The sequence below is a fragment of the Mauremys reevesii genome, linkage group 1, assembly GCF_016161935.1.
Source record: "Mauremys reevesii isolate NIE-2019 linkage group 1, ASM1616193v1, whole genome shotgun sequence".
Lineage (NCBI taxonomy): Eukaryota > Metazoa > Chordata > Testudines > Geoemydidae > Mauremys > Mauremys reevesii.
Window position 1 is genome coordinate 132911550 of NC_052623.1, and position 16434 is coordinate 132927983.

The 16434-nt window shown below is 40.3% G+C and overlaps 1 protein-coding gene across 11 annotated transcripts in view; it reads left to right on the forward strand.

Annotated features, from left to right (window-relative positions):
• STS (steroid sulfatase) overlaps window positions 1-16434 on the forward strand; it is a 169397-nt gene that overhangs the window by 32674 nt on the left and 120289 nt on the right. For 5 of the 11 annotated variants that reach the window (XR_005597721.1, XR_005597717.1, XR_005597723.1 and 2 more), the window contains exons 1-3: window positions 7378-7849; window positions 12675-12827; window positions 13990-14111. Coding sequence is in view for 8 of the 11 variants with exons in the window: in XM_039535318.1 (XP_039391252.1) it covers window positions 7821-7849; window positions 12675-12827; window positions 13990-14111 (304 nt within the window). In the remaining 3 variants the exon portion in view is untranslated. Of the gene's footprint in view, window positions 1-7377; window positions 7876-12674; window positions 12828-13989; window positions 14112-16434 lie in introns of those variants that run through there. The other 6 variants (XM_039535365.1, XM_039535336.1, XM_039535328.1 and 3 more) reach the window with 2 other exon arrangements.

Here is a 16434-nt window from a genome sequence, read left to right on the forward strand (position 1 = left end):
ACCTTGCTGGACCCGGTGCCCTTTTACATGGGGGTGCTGCCTCCTGGCAATAACCCCTTTCTCTTAGGGTCTCCCCTCCTCAGGGAACCCTCACCCTCTATCCCCACCTTTTTTATATATTTTTTTATAATTGGAGATATGCCAATCTCCTAGAACCGGAAGGGACCTTGAAAGATCATCAAGTCCAGCCCCCTGCCTTCACTAGCAGGACCAATTTTTGCCCCAGATCCCTAAGTGGCCTCCTCAAGGATTGAACTCACAACCCTGGGTTTAGCAGGCCAATGCTCAAACCACTGAGCTATCCCTCCCCTTAGTATTGGCTACTGCCAGTCATTGTCTAGCCCCACACTCTGGGGCAGACTGCAGTATCAGCCTACTCATCACAGGCAAAGGGGTTTGGACCTGCTGCCTTGGCCTACCCCTGGGCTGCCCTCTGCAACCCCCAGTACCAGTTGGCCCTTCGCTAGGCCACAGCCTGGGGCTTTCTAGGCTGGAGCTCCCCAGCTCTTCAGCCTTTCCCCAGCCCTGCTTCCCTCAGGTATCTTGTCTCAGTTCCCTGCAGCCAGGCCCAGCTCCCTCTAGAAACTAGAGAGAGACTGTCTTCTTGGGCTTCTAGCTTCCCTGGCCTTCTTATAAGGCCCTTGGCTCAGGTTGGGGCGTGGCCCCAGCTGCAGCCACTTCCCCAATCAGCCCAGCCTAAAGCAGCAGCTCTCAAGCCCTGCCAAGCCGCTTTTAAACCCCTCAGGGCAGGAGCAGAGGTTCACCCTGCTACAGTGTGAAACTGATTTTTTCTTCCTAAGTGGAGCACTTTGCATTTGTCTTTGTTAAACTTCATCCTGTTTACCTCAGACCATTTCTCCAATTTGTCCAGATCATTTTTAATTATGACCCTGTCCTCCAAAGCATTTGCAATCTCTCCCAGTTTGGTATCATCTGCAAACTTAATAAGCGTACTTTCTATGCCAATATCTAAGTCGTTGATGAAGATATTGAACAGAGCCGGTCCCAAAAACAGACCCCTGCGGAACTCCACTTGTAATACCTTTTCAGCAGGATTGGGAACCATTAATAACTACTCTCTGAGTACGGTTATCCAGCCAGTTATGCACCCACCTTATAGTAGCCCCATCTAAATTGTATTTGCCTAGTTTATAGAATAACAACATTCTTTGTACCGTGTCAGAAGATAATGACTATGGTTCTTTACTTGTCATGTGACATAGCAAAAGATGTAGCAGACATGGCTAATCTGTAAAGAATGAATAAGCTTTAAATTAATGTCAGAAATTATTATTAATAATATACAGTATGCTCCTACTATTCTGTTTTGTTGTGATTCCAAAACTTTCATTTTTTTTTCCAATACACAATGAGGAATTTTGTTTTTGCAGAATCATCTGGATTAAGTGTGTTTTGCTTACAGTGACATCTTTTTTGTGGCTGTTAAAACTTCATATTGAAATACTAGCACCCTACTAAACAGTTAAAATCACTTTTGGCATACTATTCATGTATATCACAGAATATTTTTGAATATTGTTTGTTTTTAGCAAACCTCCCAGTAGAAAGCATGTAAAACATTTTATCAAAGGATTCTGCAGATTTCTATACGAAAGGAATCGTTTAGAGATAAATCACTTAAACTGAATAAAACCGTAGGAAGATTGTGTGTGTGAAGGGTTTTTTGTAGCAATTGTAGCTACAGCTGCTGCATGTTCCTATAATAATCAAGTTGATGACAAGGAGCTAAGTGGTGAGAAAACTGGGCACACTTCTAATTTTGTTAAGAGGAACAGGACAAATCTTCAGCTTCTGCATGAGGTATCAAAATATATTGTGCAGAAGACAGAACATTTGTAATGAAAAGAAATGTTTGGTAGAGCCATGTGAAGTAAAAACAGCTATGCATATGCATGTCTATACATTAGAGTTTGTTAGAAAAAGAAATTTATGTGTGTGAAATGAAATCTATAATTCTGAAAGCAGTAACGTGAATTATGAAAAAAGGTAACATTTAGATGAGTACTGTTTTTTTTTAAAATGTAAAAATTATATTTGGCTGAATTTTTTTTTAACTATTTGAAATTCTTATATTTCCATTAAAGAGTGTTTAATTTGATTATATTAACATTACAGTTTCAAATAAATAGAAATCCAGTGTTTGATACTATCTATCTTAGGTTCTTATATGGCCTCCATTGCTGAAAAATACCCCTGTGAAGTAGAGAATTTCTATTATTCCCATTTTATAGATGAGGAACTGAGGCACAGAGAGGCTAAGTGACTTGCCCAGAATTACACAGGAAGTGTGTGGCAGAGCATGCACATGAAACAAGGCATCTCAAATCCAAGAATAGTATCCTACTTGCTGGCCAGCCTTCCTTACCCTTTAATTTATCCAGTTAAATTACCTATTCTCAGATACTACAAATTATCTGTATTCTTACTCGGTCTTATCTTTATGTCTTTCTCATGCTGTAATGTTCTGTAGTCTTCTGTAAATGAACCATCCACCTTAATATTTTACCTTTTTTAAAAGTATGGGATTACAGCAGCCCAGACTGTCTTTCTAAGGGAGACTAACATGAGTGAAATCCTAATCACATTGACTTAAATGGGGCCAGGATTTTACTCCAACTGTTTATTGCTGAGCTGAAGCAGGTGTGTTCTTTTGGTTATGTGAGTTTCTATTGAAGTCTCAAACTTAACAGGCACCACTTTTATTCCAACACACAAAGAACCCCTTTCCCATACTAGAATTGATCAACTTCAAATTAATTTATAGGCATTGCCATAGTGTGTATCGCTGTAGTATTTGAATGTCTAGATATCATAGGCATACTTGCTGATATCTGAAAAGCGTTACAAGGGGCAATTCTCCTTATAAACCAGGAATGTGTGAGAGATTAGTTCCACCATCCACTGGACAGTTGTCTATGCATTCTAGTGGATTTTGAGGCCTGATTCTGCACTGGTGTTTCCATGTACACTGTGCAAAAGTGGGCTTAAATTAAAACACCATTGACTCAGAATAGTAGTATGTTACACCCATTTTATACAGGTGTAAATGAATATACGAGGCAATGCAGGATTAGATCCTAGATATTTTTTCTTGGAAAAATATAAACAAAACCTTTCAATGTTTGTCCTTTTGGATTCTTGCCTTAATTGAAAAAATTGCTTTAGCATTCTTACCCCACCAAAGCTATCTCATACCTCCTCCTTCTCCTTCAAGGCTTCCCTTTCTCCCCCCACTCCCAAGTCCTTTCCTTCCATTCTCATTGCTTCCCCAGTGGCTTCTTACCCTTTTTTCTTCAGTGGCTGCCAGTAGCTCCCTCATCTTCTTGACCATAATGTATTTCTTACGTTTTCCACCCATATCTGTCTTTCTTTTTCCTGCTCCTTTCCCAAAGAGAGGTGGAGGCTGCTATTACTGGGACTGGTTGAATGAGTGTTTATGTTCATTTGCTCTCACTGCAAGGACCACAGATATCATCAGGAGCAGAAAGTAAGCCCTGGTCAGGAGAGTAGCTGAGGAGTGTATTCAGACAGCTATCCCTGCAGTGATGAGACATAGACATTGCAGCACCATGGTGGTTATATATCTGAACAATCAGAGAACCAAGACAATGGCTGAGGCTGTCCTCACCAGGGACAGATTCTACAGGCTGGTACCAGCCAAATTGGGACTTCTAGAAAATGTACAAAGGAAGATGCTCTAGAAATATTTTTAAGGGAACATCTATCACCAGCTCTTTCTTACAGACTATATTTAAAAAATAAGGGTGTGAAGAGGCTACATGATATTCGTAGTAGAAGAGGTTAGCATTTCATGTTGAAAGTTACAATCTTATCCGTTTAAAATATTATAAATTGTTTTACTGTATTATGTAATTCACTGTTTTATGTTTCTATCCAGACTCAAGATCTTACTGAAATAAAGATATGAAAGATAGTGATCAGCCAGCTTCTAAGTTACAGCCTCCATTTATTGTACTACTTTGATACTGGAAACCAAAATACTGTCGATATTGGGATTTTCATTAACAACACCTTTGTCCTGTTCACTGTTGGCTAAATGCCTCACCAAAGGTTCAAAAAGGCTTTCTTGTTCTGGATCATATATTCTAACTAAAATACAGGCTTGTCTTTTTTCAATTAGCTTAAACCTTTGAAATTTAGTGTTTGTGAAAGTTGTCAAAACATACCCTGATATGCTTGATTTCATATAAAACGATGTTTCTGTTAGTGCTGCAAGCACACGTCTGGATTTTAATATCATAAGAGTAGTTACACAAGAGTGGAAAATCAAACAGGATAAATAATGTTTAGCTGATTGCTGCAGCTTGAATGATTTGCAGAGTTTTTATGTTTATCTTGTTCCTTCAACTTATATTTCTGAACATGTCACAGTAGTTTCACCTGCAGAGCAACACATTCAAGCGTCAAGCCGAACAGAGCAGTCCAGAATTAGGCTGTGCCCCCTAAATTGTTAAAGTGATGTTGAGTTGTCTTTCAGCAGGGTTCCTTGTGACGTTAGAGAGTGGCTACTAAATTTTACAGCTAGCATGAAAAATTATGGTAATTCCCAGAGGAGATGACTTAGTGGACTAATATTCAAACTTTACAATATCTGCACTCCCTATAACCATATGTTCTAATTCTAGCAAGATTCTATCATGCTTTGGAGGTTAAAAATATGGTCTTACCTACTGTTTGCTGTTTAGGGGAAAAATTAGCATGTGACCTTGTGATTAAAAACTATATCATACGCATATGTACAAAAGTAGCAAATTAAGGTTGCACAGGGAAGCTTAATTCTGGTGTATCCTAACTTTTGAATGCTTGCTTTTGCAACATTAATAATGTTCTTGTAACATAGTTTTTTGTGTATAATTTCCTAGATGCTTTTTTAAAAGCAAACTGAAAAAAAATCATATTTACACCCATATGGGCCATCCAGAGGAACTTTTAGATACACTGTGCAGACCTCTGCCAGACAAGTTAATAGAGTAATTGATAGCAGTATTAGGTTTTCATCCTATATGTGGACAAGCACTAGAGGGGAATGAGACATATACTTGCCAGTTGGTTTCACAAATACTTGCTGACAACAGAGAAATGGTGAGACTCAGTAATCTTGGGTTCCATTCCAGACATTGAAGGGAAGTCAATCTAGTGGGCACAAACTTTTCTGCAGCATCCCCTCCAACCTGTCCGTGGTCCAGTCCTGTCTCTCCCCCCTGGCTCCTCACCCCAGACCCATTCTCCTCACCTAATTATTCCCAGTCTCCCAGGCTTCTTATCTTATTCTCTTTGCCCAGCCAATCCCACTCCCTCCTCCTGGAACCTCGTTCCACCCCCAACTTCCTGTAACCCCTTCTCTTCCCCACATCCATGTTCCCCATCCCCATCTACTTCTTGTCCCAGTCTGTTTGCACAACCAGTTCTAGTTCTTTTCTTGTTCCTTATTAGATTGTTCTCCTTTCCCCCTGCCACACAGATTCCCAGCTCTTATCTCTGCCTAGCCAGTCACAGTCTCCCCTGATGGTTCCTTGTTCAACCTGTCTTTCCATCATCCACTGACTCTCCATCTTCCATCCAGTTTCCATCCCTGGTTCCCAATGCCAGTCTTCTTGACCAGCTGGTCTCAGAGTCCCTTGTCTACCAACCCTCTTTCCCTCCTTTAGTTCTAGTTTCTCCCTCCTCCTCAAGTTACTTGTCCCAATTTATCCTCTCCCACCATGTCTGGCCCTTGTCCCTCCCCCCATTCTGCCTCTTCCCCTGAGGCCCTGCCCTCGTTCCACCTCTTCCTGCTCCTGCTCTGCCTCTTCCCCCAAAGCCCCACCCTTGTTCCATCTCTTCTCAGCCCCACTCTTCCCCCTAGACTCTGCCCACCACTCGCTCCTCTCCACCTCCTCTCTCCCCATCGCTCACTCTGAAGGCAGGAACAAAGCGGAAGGGCATAGCTGTCCCACTTTTAAAAGTGACGTGGCCATGGCCCTCTTGCTCCTCCTGTTTCGACGCCCCTGTGTCTCCCCTGACACAAAGGCACCCCCTGGCAAATATCATCCAAAGAAAAGGCTGCCAGAATTTTTTAACATATGCAAAACAATGTATTTTTCACTAGCCTAATTCTGTGAAATGGCACAACCATTTTAGCTGCAGCTTTCCCAAAATATTCAGCCTGAGGCAGACATGAAGCATGGAAAATTTCAGACTGAATAGTTAGAGTTTGGCAAAGATATAAGCAACTGAAAACAGGGTCTATATTGAGAAGGGAGGAGTGACTTAATAGACATTATTACCAACTATGCCTATACTACTGTACGGTCCATTGTGGTGTATTTTGTGGACTTGGAGAGCTGGGACAGAATCTTTGTTTCCAATAGAAGATCCAGAGCCTATGGAAATCACTTTTAGCTATTAGCTATCTGCTTTCAATTGGGATTGTGCCTCTGTTAAGGAAACAACAGAGGTAGAGCTCAGTGAGATGAAGGATGTAAGTCACTTATCTGATTCAGCTGGGTTTATGGGGAAAAGATAGTGCCCTATCACATGAGGCCCCTGTAGAAACAGAGGAACTGGAGATTTTCTATGTTGTCTTAAAACCCTGTAAAATTTTTGCTACAGGCAAGATTTCTTATCTGACCACAAACTGAGGCAACCAGGTCAACTATTAACAAAGGTCAATGCTTCTAGCTAGAAGAATCGCTCAACAGTCTTTCTGTTTGCTAACAAGACAGAAATGTTTGGATAAGGATTGAGAGACACTGTAGTTTGATTCCAACTCTGAAAAATCCACACTACTTGTAGTGACACACACTACAAATTAGAAAGCTCTATAGACTGATAAATCATCAGAAGTGAAAGGATAGTTATGTATTAGAGGTAGTTGGGGTATGTATTTGTTCTCCTAAAAAACATTGATGAAAGCAACAACATTTTCATTTTCATTAAAGTTTTTATTCAAGTTTTCATTGAAAACCCAACCCCTAGTATGAGCCAAATACTGAAATGTTGGGGCTTGGGATGGTCAAGAAAAAAAAATATTTAGGTTTTGTCTGAGATTTTTCAGTTTTTGGTTGCTGAAAAGTGTGTGTGTGTAGGGGGGAAATTCTCAACAGACCTCCTGTCTCCTCCCCTCTACCCCTCAAAATTATGTGTAAACAGACATTTCCTGCACATTTTCCTTTATCACATTCTTTGTATGTATATAATGAAAAAATGTACAAGCTCTATTATCTGTGTGTGACCTAGGAACCTCTTAACGTCAACTGGCAAAGGGCACAGAGGGAGTGCACAGGGGTTACGGGAATCTCCTCAGTTTGGTATGTACATTTTAGCTCACCAAAACAGTGTCATGTGAGATCACAAATAAAAGCCTGCGTCACTCTGGTCATCAATACCATTGTGAAATGTATGTACAAATACTATATCAGTAGCTGTGTGTGTGTGTATATACTGAAAATATGTTCTTAAAGTGTGTTTGTAGAGACTGGTCACCAGCAAAGGTGAAAAAACATCTCTTTGTTCAGATAAGAAATTGGTATCTGTCTGGCTGTTTAAATGTAAATGAAGTAGTGTATAGTTCACAATGGGTCACCGTTCACCAGTCTGAACAGAATGCCAAGGAAACATTGTGAGAACGTCAAAAGAAAGAAACGAACAGGAAGAGTTAAAACAGCAGGGTGTTGGGGGAATATACATCAAAGGTTTGATCTACTATATTTGGGGACAAAGAAGACATCCTACCACCCTTTACTGAGGAAGTAAGCAGATAGCGAGTCTGCTTTGTGAAAAAGGAGTCTCAACCAGGCATGATTGAAAACGTCGAAGAGAACTTTGGGTAAGATAAACTTCTTTAGAATGAAGGTTAGCCTGTTGGTTTAAAAACAACAAGGAGTCCAGTGGCACCTTAAAGACTAACAGATGTATTTGTGCATAAAAAACCCCCACTTCTTCAAATGCATGGAGTGAAAATTACAGATGCAGGCATTATTATACTGTTAGTTTAGTCACTAGAAAGTGTGTTATGATGTTGTTTTGCATGTAATCATTTATTTTCACTATTCTTACTCACTATCACTTGAATTAATAATGAACATATCCTTGTTTTAAATAAAGTCTAAGTCCTGTGGGGCCAAGCAAAGTGGTGATCCTACAAGCTGGTGTGTACTGTTCCTTTGGGAACAACAGGCCTGGTAATTCTATGAGTCTTCAGTTGAACAGTGGCTGGACACTGCAAGAAATGTTCAAAGGACTCAGGAATTGGTGTGTGTCTATCTCAATCTGTACAGAGAGAGCAAGTCTTGTGTGGCCCTTGAAGATGCTTGTGCTGCCAGATATTCATGGTTTCAGGAAGCTGATTCACAGCAAGGACAGACGAGATTTCCTCATGCTAAGGGCAGATGGTTGTGAGACACCTCACAACCCTGGTACACTGGGAAGCATCGCAATATGCATTTGCAAAAATACACAAGGGTAAATGTTACACTAAAATTCTAAATTGTGATGCAGATGTTACAAATCATATTTTCACTCAATGTATATACATCGAAGAAGGCAAATATAGTGCCAATCTATAAAAAGGGAAATAAGGACAATCCAGCGTATTACAGACCAGTCAGCTTACCTTCAGTATGTGGAGAAATAATGGAGCAAATAATGAAGCAATCAGTTTGCAAACACCTAGAAGAGAATAAGATGATAAGTAACAGACAACATTGATTTGTCAAGAACAAATTGTGTCAAACCAACCGAATAGCTTTCTTTAACATGGTAATAAGCCTTGTGGTTGAGGAGAAGAGGTAGATGTGGTATATCTCGACTTTAGTAGGGTTTTTGATACTGTTTTGCATGACCATCTCATAAAACAAATTAGGGAAAGAGAGCCTAGATGGAGCTACTATAAAGGTGGGTGCATAACTGGTTGGGAAACCATTCCCAGAGAGTAGTTATCAGTGATTCACAGTCAAGTTGGAAGGGCATATCAAGTAGGGTCCTGCAGGGACTGGTCCTGGGTCTGGTTCTGTTCAATATCTCCATTAATGACTTAGATAATGGCATAGATAATATACTTATAAAGTTTGTATATGATACCAAGCTGGAAGGGGTTGCAAGTGATTTGGAGGACAGGATTACAATTCAGAATGATCTGGACAAACTGGAGAAATGGTCTGAAGTAAATAGGATGAAATTCAAGGAGTACAAATGCAAAGTTCTCCATTTAGGAAGGAACAATCAATTGCAGACATGCAAAATGGACTGCCTAGGAAGGAATACTCCACAAAGGAATCTGGAGGTTATAGTAGATCACAAGCTAAATATGAGTCAACACTGTTGCAAAAAAAAAATGACCATCATTCTGGGATGTATTAGCAGGCGTTTTGTAAGTAAGACACGTGAAGTAATTCTTCCACTCTACTCCATACTGATAAGGCCTCAACTGGAGTATTGTTCTGGGCACCACATTTCAGGAAAGATGTGGACAAATCAGAGAAAGTCCAAAGAAGAGCAACAAAAATGATTAAAATTTTTTAGAAAACATGACCTATGATGAAAGATTGAAAACAAAAATGGATTTGTTTAGAATGGAGAAGAGAAGACTGAGGGGAGAACATGACACCAATCTTCAAGTACATAAAAGGCTGTTACAAAGAGGAGGGTGAAAACATCTGAAGATAGGACAAGAAGCAATGGGCTTAAATTACAGCCAGGGAAGTTTAGGTTGGACATTAGGAAAATCTTCCTAACTTCAAGGTGGTTAAGCACTGGAATAAATTGCCTTTGGAGGTTGTGGAATATTCGTCATTGGAGGTTTTTAAGAACAAGTTAGACAAACACCTGTCAGGAATGGTCTAGTTATTATGTAATCCTGCTTTGAGTGCAGGAGATTGGGCAAGATGACCTATTGAGGTCACTTCCAGTCCTAAACTTCTATGAATCTATGACTGTAATAGCAGTAGAAAGCATTTGTGAAAGTCTGTGTAGGAAGAACACAGTGATCGATTTACTACCTAATAGCTCTTGTTTAAAAGTAATTTAAGAATATTTCAAGTACTATTTAAGTGTTTCTTTTTTTCTACTATACGTACATATAAATATACACTAAACAATTGAGTGGTACTCTGTCTTTAAATGAGACTGAGAGCTGTTACTAATCCCCAAGGTGAGGGGTTTGATTCTGTGTAATATGCACTGAAAGGTCCTGGAAAAGATAGAACCTTGGTCTGTGCCTCAATAAAGAGTTACATGGAAGTTTTGAAAAGGGAAATATAATAGGAGCTGTACATAACTTGCCCCCATCATGCCTTACCTAGTCCTACATGGGTCTCTCTCTATTGTCTCTAAGATTATAAGCCTCCCTTAAAACATATTATAATTTTAGCTGCTTAGTGCTGGAGTATTGCATAGCATGCCAGGTATACCACAACTTGGAGGCAAGTACTGATGGTGTTTCAGCTGCTAGGCCTGGTGTGCCCACTTGTAGGTGCTAGCCCTGGTGTGCTCCAGTAATCACTCAGACACATGGCTAAGTGAAAATGGTTATCTTGCTAGGACTGGCAGGAAAAGGAAAGGTTGCAAATGCCCTACGCAGAGAGGCCTAAACAATTACAGTTCAAAGTGAGTGCTAGGGTTTTTTTGTTTGGTTCACTGGGGTCAGTCCACTGGAGAGTAGGGCTCTTACTGACTTGGGTGGCCTCTCTATTAAAGGGCTCTATGAGAAGTAAATAGGAGCTGGCAGGTCTCCAGGCCAGATTCAGTTAGTGGAGTATCTCTCACTGGGGCCTCATTACCCTGTCTCCCTGCCCAGTCATTGCTGCTCCCCAACAAGTCTCACAGACCTGCACCCACCTGTAATGTCTGGAAGTCACACCCTGTATGCAGTTACTCAGGATTCTTCTCTGCAGCTTCTGACTAGCCACTGCCACTGCCTCCCAAAATTGCCCAGTCAATTCCTAATTCAGAGTCCTTCCTCCTACCTGGCCAGGAAGAAGAGGATGTGCAGTGGGAAGAGGATGATGGGAAATTGTAATTCATGGTAATATTTACCTTATTGTCTGGATTTGTAAGCAGTTAAAGATGGGTTTGGGACTCCACTGTGAATATTCCTTGTTGGACTTTAACTCGACTGACTAACTCACGTGAAGACTTCAAACTGTCTTGTTGTCAACAGGATTGTAATTCAAGTTAATGAATTCAAGTAATGATTTTTATTTATTTTGCCGTGGACACAAGGTCTTTGTCTCAATACCTTCTTCTAGAAGCAGTTTCTCAGTCTGTTTCCTAACAAACACCATCCCCCATATTTGGTTTGTGTGACTCTGCAGAAATCCCACTTTAAACAACATACAATAGTCCTTTTCGGGGTTTTTTTCCCCCCCAGCTTCTTGTTTATAGCTCTGTGGTCAGATTAAATTCCATTGGGAGTTAGCCTCCCTGGGATTTTCTGTCCCGGTGAAAGTATGTTCACATCCAGCATTGCATATGAAAAGAATCTATCTTTATAAAAAAAAGTTTTAACAGTATAGCCAGGAAATAGGAAAAATACCATTTTCCTATTCTTATTCCTGTTAGGCTGGATGTGGCTGTAGTATTGTTGATAGCTCATTGTGATCTCATGTCAGATATTTTCATGTTTTTTATTATGACCCCTTATGTTTAAACCATTTATGGAGAGTTTCTTCTTAGGCATTCATTTCAATAATTCCTTAATGCATCTCTTCACCACCTTTACCACAACAATACTTATTCCTTGATGGAAATATTTTTTGTGTTGATAGTATTTTGCTATGAAATTTGTTTACTTCAGATAATGAAATCTCTGAAAGTTTCTCCCGTCAATCAGCAGCTGAAGATCTGTTACAAAATGTTCTTTTCTTTGTTTTCAAATAATCATGAAAATGTAAGAAATCTTTCTTCTCATTATATGTACATGCTGGTTTATTGCTGTAGGTTATCTTTATATGTTAGAGTACTAGCACACAGATTTCTTTTTAATTTTAATATACTACTGATGTTAGAGAAGGAGGGCCAACACCTGACACACATAATAAAGTACGCATAGGCGCCAACTTTTCCCAGCGCCAGTGGGTGCTCGTGCCCCCTCGCCCCGACTCCACCCCTGCCCCACCCCCATTCCAACCCCTTCCCCAAAGTCCCTGCCCCAACTCCGCCCCCTCTCTGCCCCTATTGGACCCCTTCCCCAAATCCCCTCCCCAGCCCCACCTCTTCCCCGAGCGTGCCAAGTTCCCCCTCCCCCATCCCTCCCAGCACTTGCTGCCGTGAAACAGCTGTTTCACAGCGGGAAGTGCTGGGCACTAAGGGGAAAAAGCAGTGCACTCGGGGAGGAGGCAGAGTGGAGGCGGAGGTGAGCTGGGGCGGGGAGCTGCCGGTGGGTGCAGAGCACCCACCAATTTTTCCCATGGGTGCTTCAGCCCCGGTACACCCACGGAGTCGGCATCTATGAAAGTATGTACCGGGTACTTAAGAAAAAGGTCAGATTTTATACCTTGACAGTATGTCAATTTAAAAGCCATAATAATTGCTTTCTTCACCTTTTGTTCTTACTATAATAACTGAGGATATGATGGTGCTGAATTAGAGTAACCCTTGTGAAGACAAACAATGGTCTTTATCCTTAATAATTCCAACTTGTTCACCACCACTAGGAGGAAGATGAGGATCCTTGTACTTCTACTATTTTATCACTATGCCACAAAGAATGCCAAAAGTTACAAAACTTCAAATCCCAACTTTATTTTAATCATGGCTGATGACCTTGGCATTGGAGATCTTGGATGTTATGGAAACAAAACATTAAGGTTTGATAAAACACTTGGAGGAGGGGGAGAGTGCATCATATCTATGTATAGAACATACTGTTTGCTTACAGATTTTAAACTATTTTAAATACAGTTAGAGCTTCAGCAAGGTATCTTTTGTACAGAAAGGTCCTGTTTCTTCAGTGTGGACTGCTTATATTTGACTTTCATTGTTTCTTTACTCTTATAGGAAGAAATTTAGGTAAATATACATAGTCCTCCCAAAAGCTGCCTCACAAACAGAAAAAATCAATAAAAGTAAGATTGTGGTCCAAACAAGAAAAATGAATGATAATTTTTTTAACATAATTTCAGAAGTATACATATTTTGAAGTAGTCTCAAAATTGTAACTTTTTGGAGCACTTGTCATTATTCATTTGAAAATAAAGCACTGATTTGTTTTACTGCAGTTCATTTTTTAACTACAGCATACTAATTAAATCCATTAAAGCAAATGTTAATATATCTGACTAATTTAGAAATGTCTTTCCAACATGATTGTTGTCACCAGGTTAGGTAAGATGCTGCAGTACTGGTGCAAAAAGCATATAGGTTAAGCCTCCACATTTAATTTTTTTTTTTAAAGTGCGTAAATCAAAACTGTGATTGAGTAGAGTAAAATATACTATAAAGGCCCTTTCCTGTGAAATGAGTCCCTGTGAAATGAGTGAGATATAGATCAGTAAACTCTGAACATTTATATTGAAATATTACAAAATTGGAGCTTTTTAATAATATGAAAAATAACTGAAATATGTTAAATTCATACAACTCATAATTACAGCTATATTTTTATAATATGTGTCATATATTATTAAAAACATATATATAACTTTTGGGTATACCATATTGTCACTGTTTTAATAAGGTTTGTGAAATGTGAACAGAAGATTACTCTGGGCTGCAATGCTCCAAAATCAAATGTCTGGTTGTGCATTTAGTATATTGTAAAAGTTGCACTAGACTCATATGTTGACCATGAAAATTCTTTTCAAAAATGCCGAAGGGACTTGGGAGCCTGTCTCTTTGACAATCAGTGCAAATCAGACTCCTAAAACACTGAGGCATTTTTGAACATTTTAGCCCATGAGCTTTAATTTGACCATTTCCAGATAATCAATATGAAATTATTATATATTTATATATCTATCCCCCCCACAGAACCCACAATATTGACAAGCTAGCTAAAGGAGGAGTGACATTTACTCAACATATAGCAGCATCTCCACTGTGTACCCCAAGCAGAGCAGCTTTTCTGACAGGTCGATACCCTGTCAGATCAGGTAAAATTCATTAATATTTCATGATCATTTATGCATAATGGTTTTGTCTCTGACAGGAACTATTTTGCATTTTTTGCCTTCTGCCCCGGTACTGTCTGGATGTGTCTTTATGATCACTGGATCAAATACTCAGTCAAGTGCCCAGTGAGGCTGTGTGCTTGGGAAAAGAGAGTGAAGAATCTTCACCACAAAGCATATCCATGTCATGTCCGCCTCTCCTCCTTCATTTTAAGAATCATGCAAGCACATGCAACTTTAGCTTTGGCAGTTCTTGCTTGTCATTGACTTCAGTGGCTGGGTCTCTGGGTGCTTCACCATGATACCTTAAACATTTCCAAACGTGGTTTTTAGCAAGGACTGTTATATTAAGCAGATTTCTTGTTCATTAGTGATAACCCATTTCTTGTTCTTGCTTCTGAGAATGAAAGCAAAGCACGTCTCAGGGTCCTGCTTAATAAGTGTATGTTCATTCCAATCAGGGTCGGCTCCAGGCACCAGCTTAGCAAGCAGATGCTTGAGGCGGCCACTCTGGAGAGGGGCGGCAGGTCCAGCTATTCCGCGGCAATACGGTGGAGAGTCCCTCAGTCCCAGTCGGAGAGAAGGACCTCCCGCTGAATTGCCTCAGATCGCGATCGCGGTTTTTGGTGTTGGTGTTGGTGTGGTTTTTTTTTGTTTGTTTTTTTTTGGCTGCTTGGGGCGGCAAAACCCCTAGAGCCGGCCCTGATTCTAATCAAGTAACAAGCTGCAGCTGCAGCAGTCAGTGTAACCTGCTGGGTTCATTCATACTTTCTGTTGTAAAGGAAGCTAATGTGTTTATTACCAATAGCACCTGCTATATTTAAAATTGCAAACAGCTTTCCGTTGTGACCCTTGTTTTCGTGTATTTGTGATTTTCTGAACAATTCATTGTTTTGAGTTGAAAGTTTCACTGATTGCCCTGCCCTGGGTCTTCTTTAATATCTTCATGTATCAATGAAAGAGTAAACATTCTTTTTTGTCAAATTTATAAAAGCTGTTCAGTGGGGACTAATTGCAAATACAAGTGGAGACAGAGAACTAATACCAAAGGACCCTGAGATATCAGAAGCATGTTCAGAAAATAACAAAGTTAGCTTCAACTTGCAATAATTCAGGCTAAAACATCTGAAGGAAAGTAATCCAAAACCCAGATATTTAATGGGAGGGAGAAACCTGGAGAAAAGTAATGGCATAATAATAATTAATGATAATTAATAAATTAATAATAATAATAATAATCCCCAGCTGGTGTAAATCAGTGTAGCCAGAATAATCTTAATGGAGCGACATTGATTTATACCAATTGAGGACCTGATCTGAGATATCTAGATATGCCTTCAAATAAAATAAATAAAGTGTTTTTCTAGAGAACACAACTATCTATCCATTGAGCATGTTGATTGGGGGTGCGAAATCGAGGGCTAAGTTGGAAGTAAGGCTGAGATCACTTTGATGCTTTGGTCCAACAGGTCTTTTCCATTTCTTGCTGCTACAATTACATACATATGGTGGGATCCATGAAGGAACTACAGCATTGCAACACTGAGCATAACAGCACCTAATGTCTAGGTGCCTAGAATATCACAGGAACAAGACTGTGATCCACCAAGCTGAGCCAGCTCCCTAGGATCCCTATACAATGAATGGGCAGAGATAAGCTCCTAAGAACATGATCCACAGAAGCCAGCACACTAGGTGGGGACCCACCTAAACTAGCCAATTGGAGATGCTGACCAGATGGGTGTGTGCTCAGAGATAGGTGCCTAGGTGTAGGCTGCAGAAAGGCACCTTGCTCTGCTTAGCAATCCACAAATGGGAACCCACCTCCTGGAGTCAGATGGTTTAGGCGTCTAAGGCATTAGTGAGGGAATGAGTTAGGTGCCTGCTTTGTTCCACACAAAAGAGGGATTGCGGGGGAGATGGAGGCAGGGAAGCAATGGCAGGAAAATGCTCTAACCACAGAGCCAGTGCTTAATTTATGCCAGGGCTTGCCAGGGCTCAGCCCTGGCACCCCTGGGCTTGCTGCATCAGTTATGAATGTAAAAAAATTGTTTTGAGCCCTGGCACCTCTTTCATTACAAATTAATCACTGCACTGAGGTATGGGATACACTGATGTAGGGGGAATTGAACCTGAGTCTCTTGTATTCCACATGAGTGTGTTAACCACTGGGCTGAAAGAAATATCAATTAACCAAGCCTCACAACATCACGTGAAGTAGATAGTATTAATAGTTTTACAGGTGGGTAAAATGAGGCAAAGAGATGTTGAGTGAGTTGCCCAAATTCATACAGAGTCAGATCTG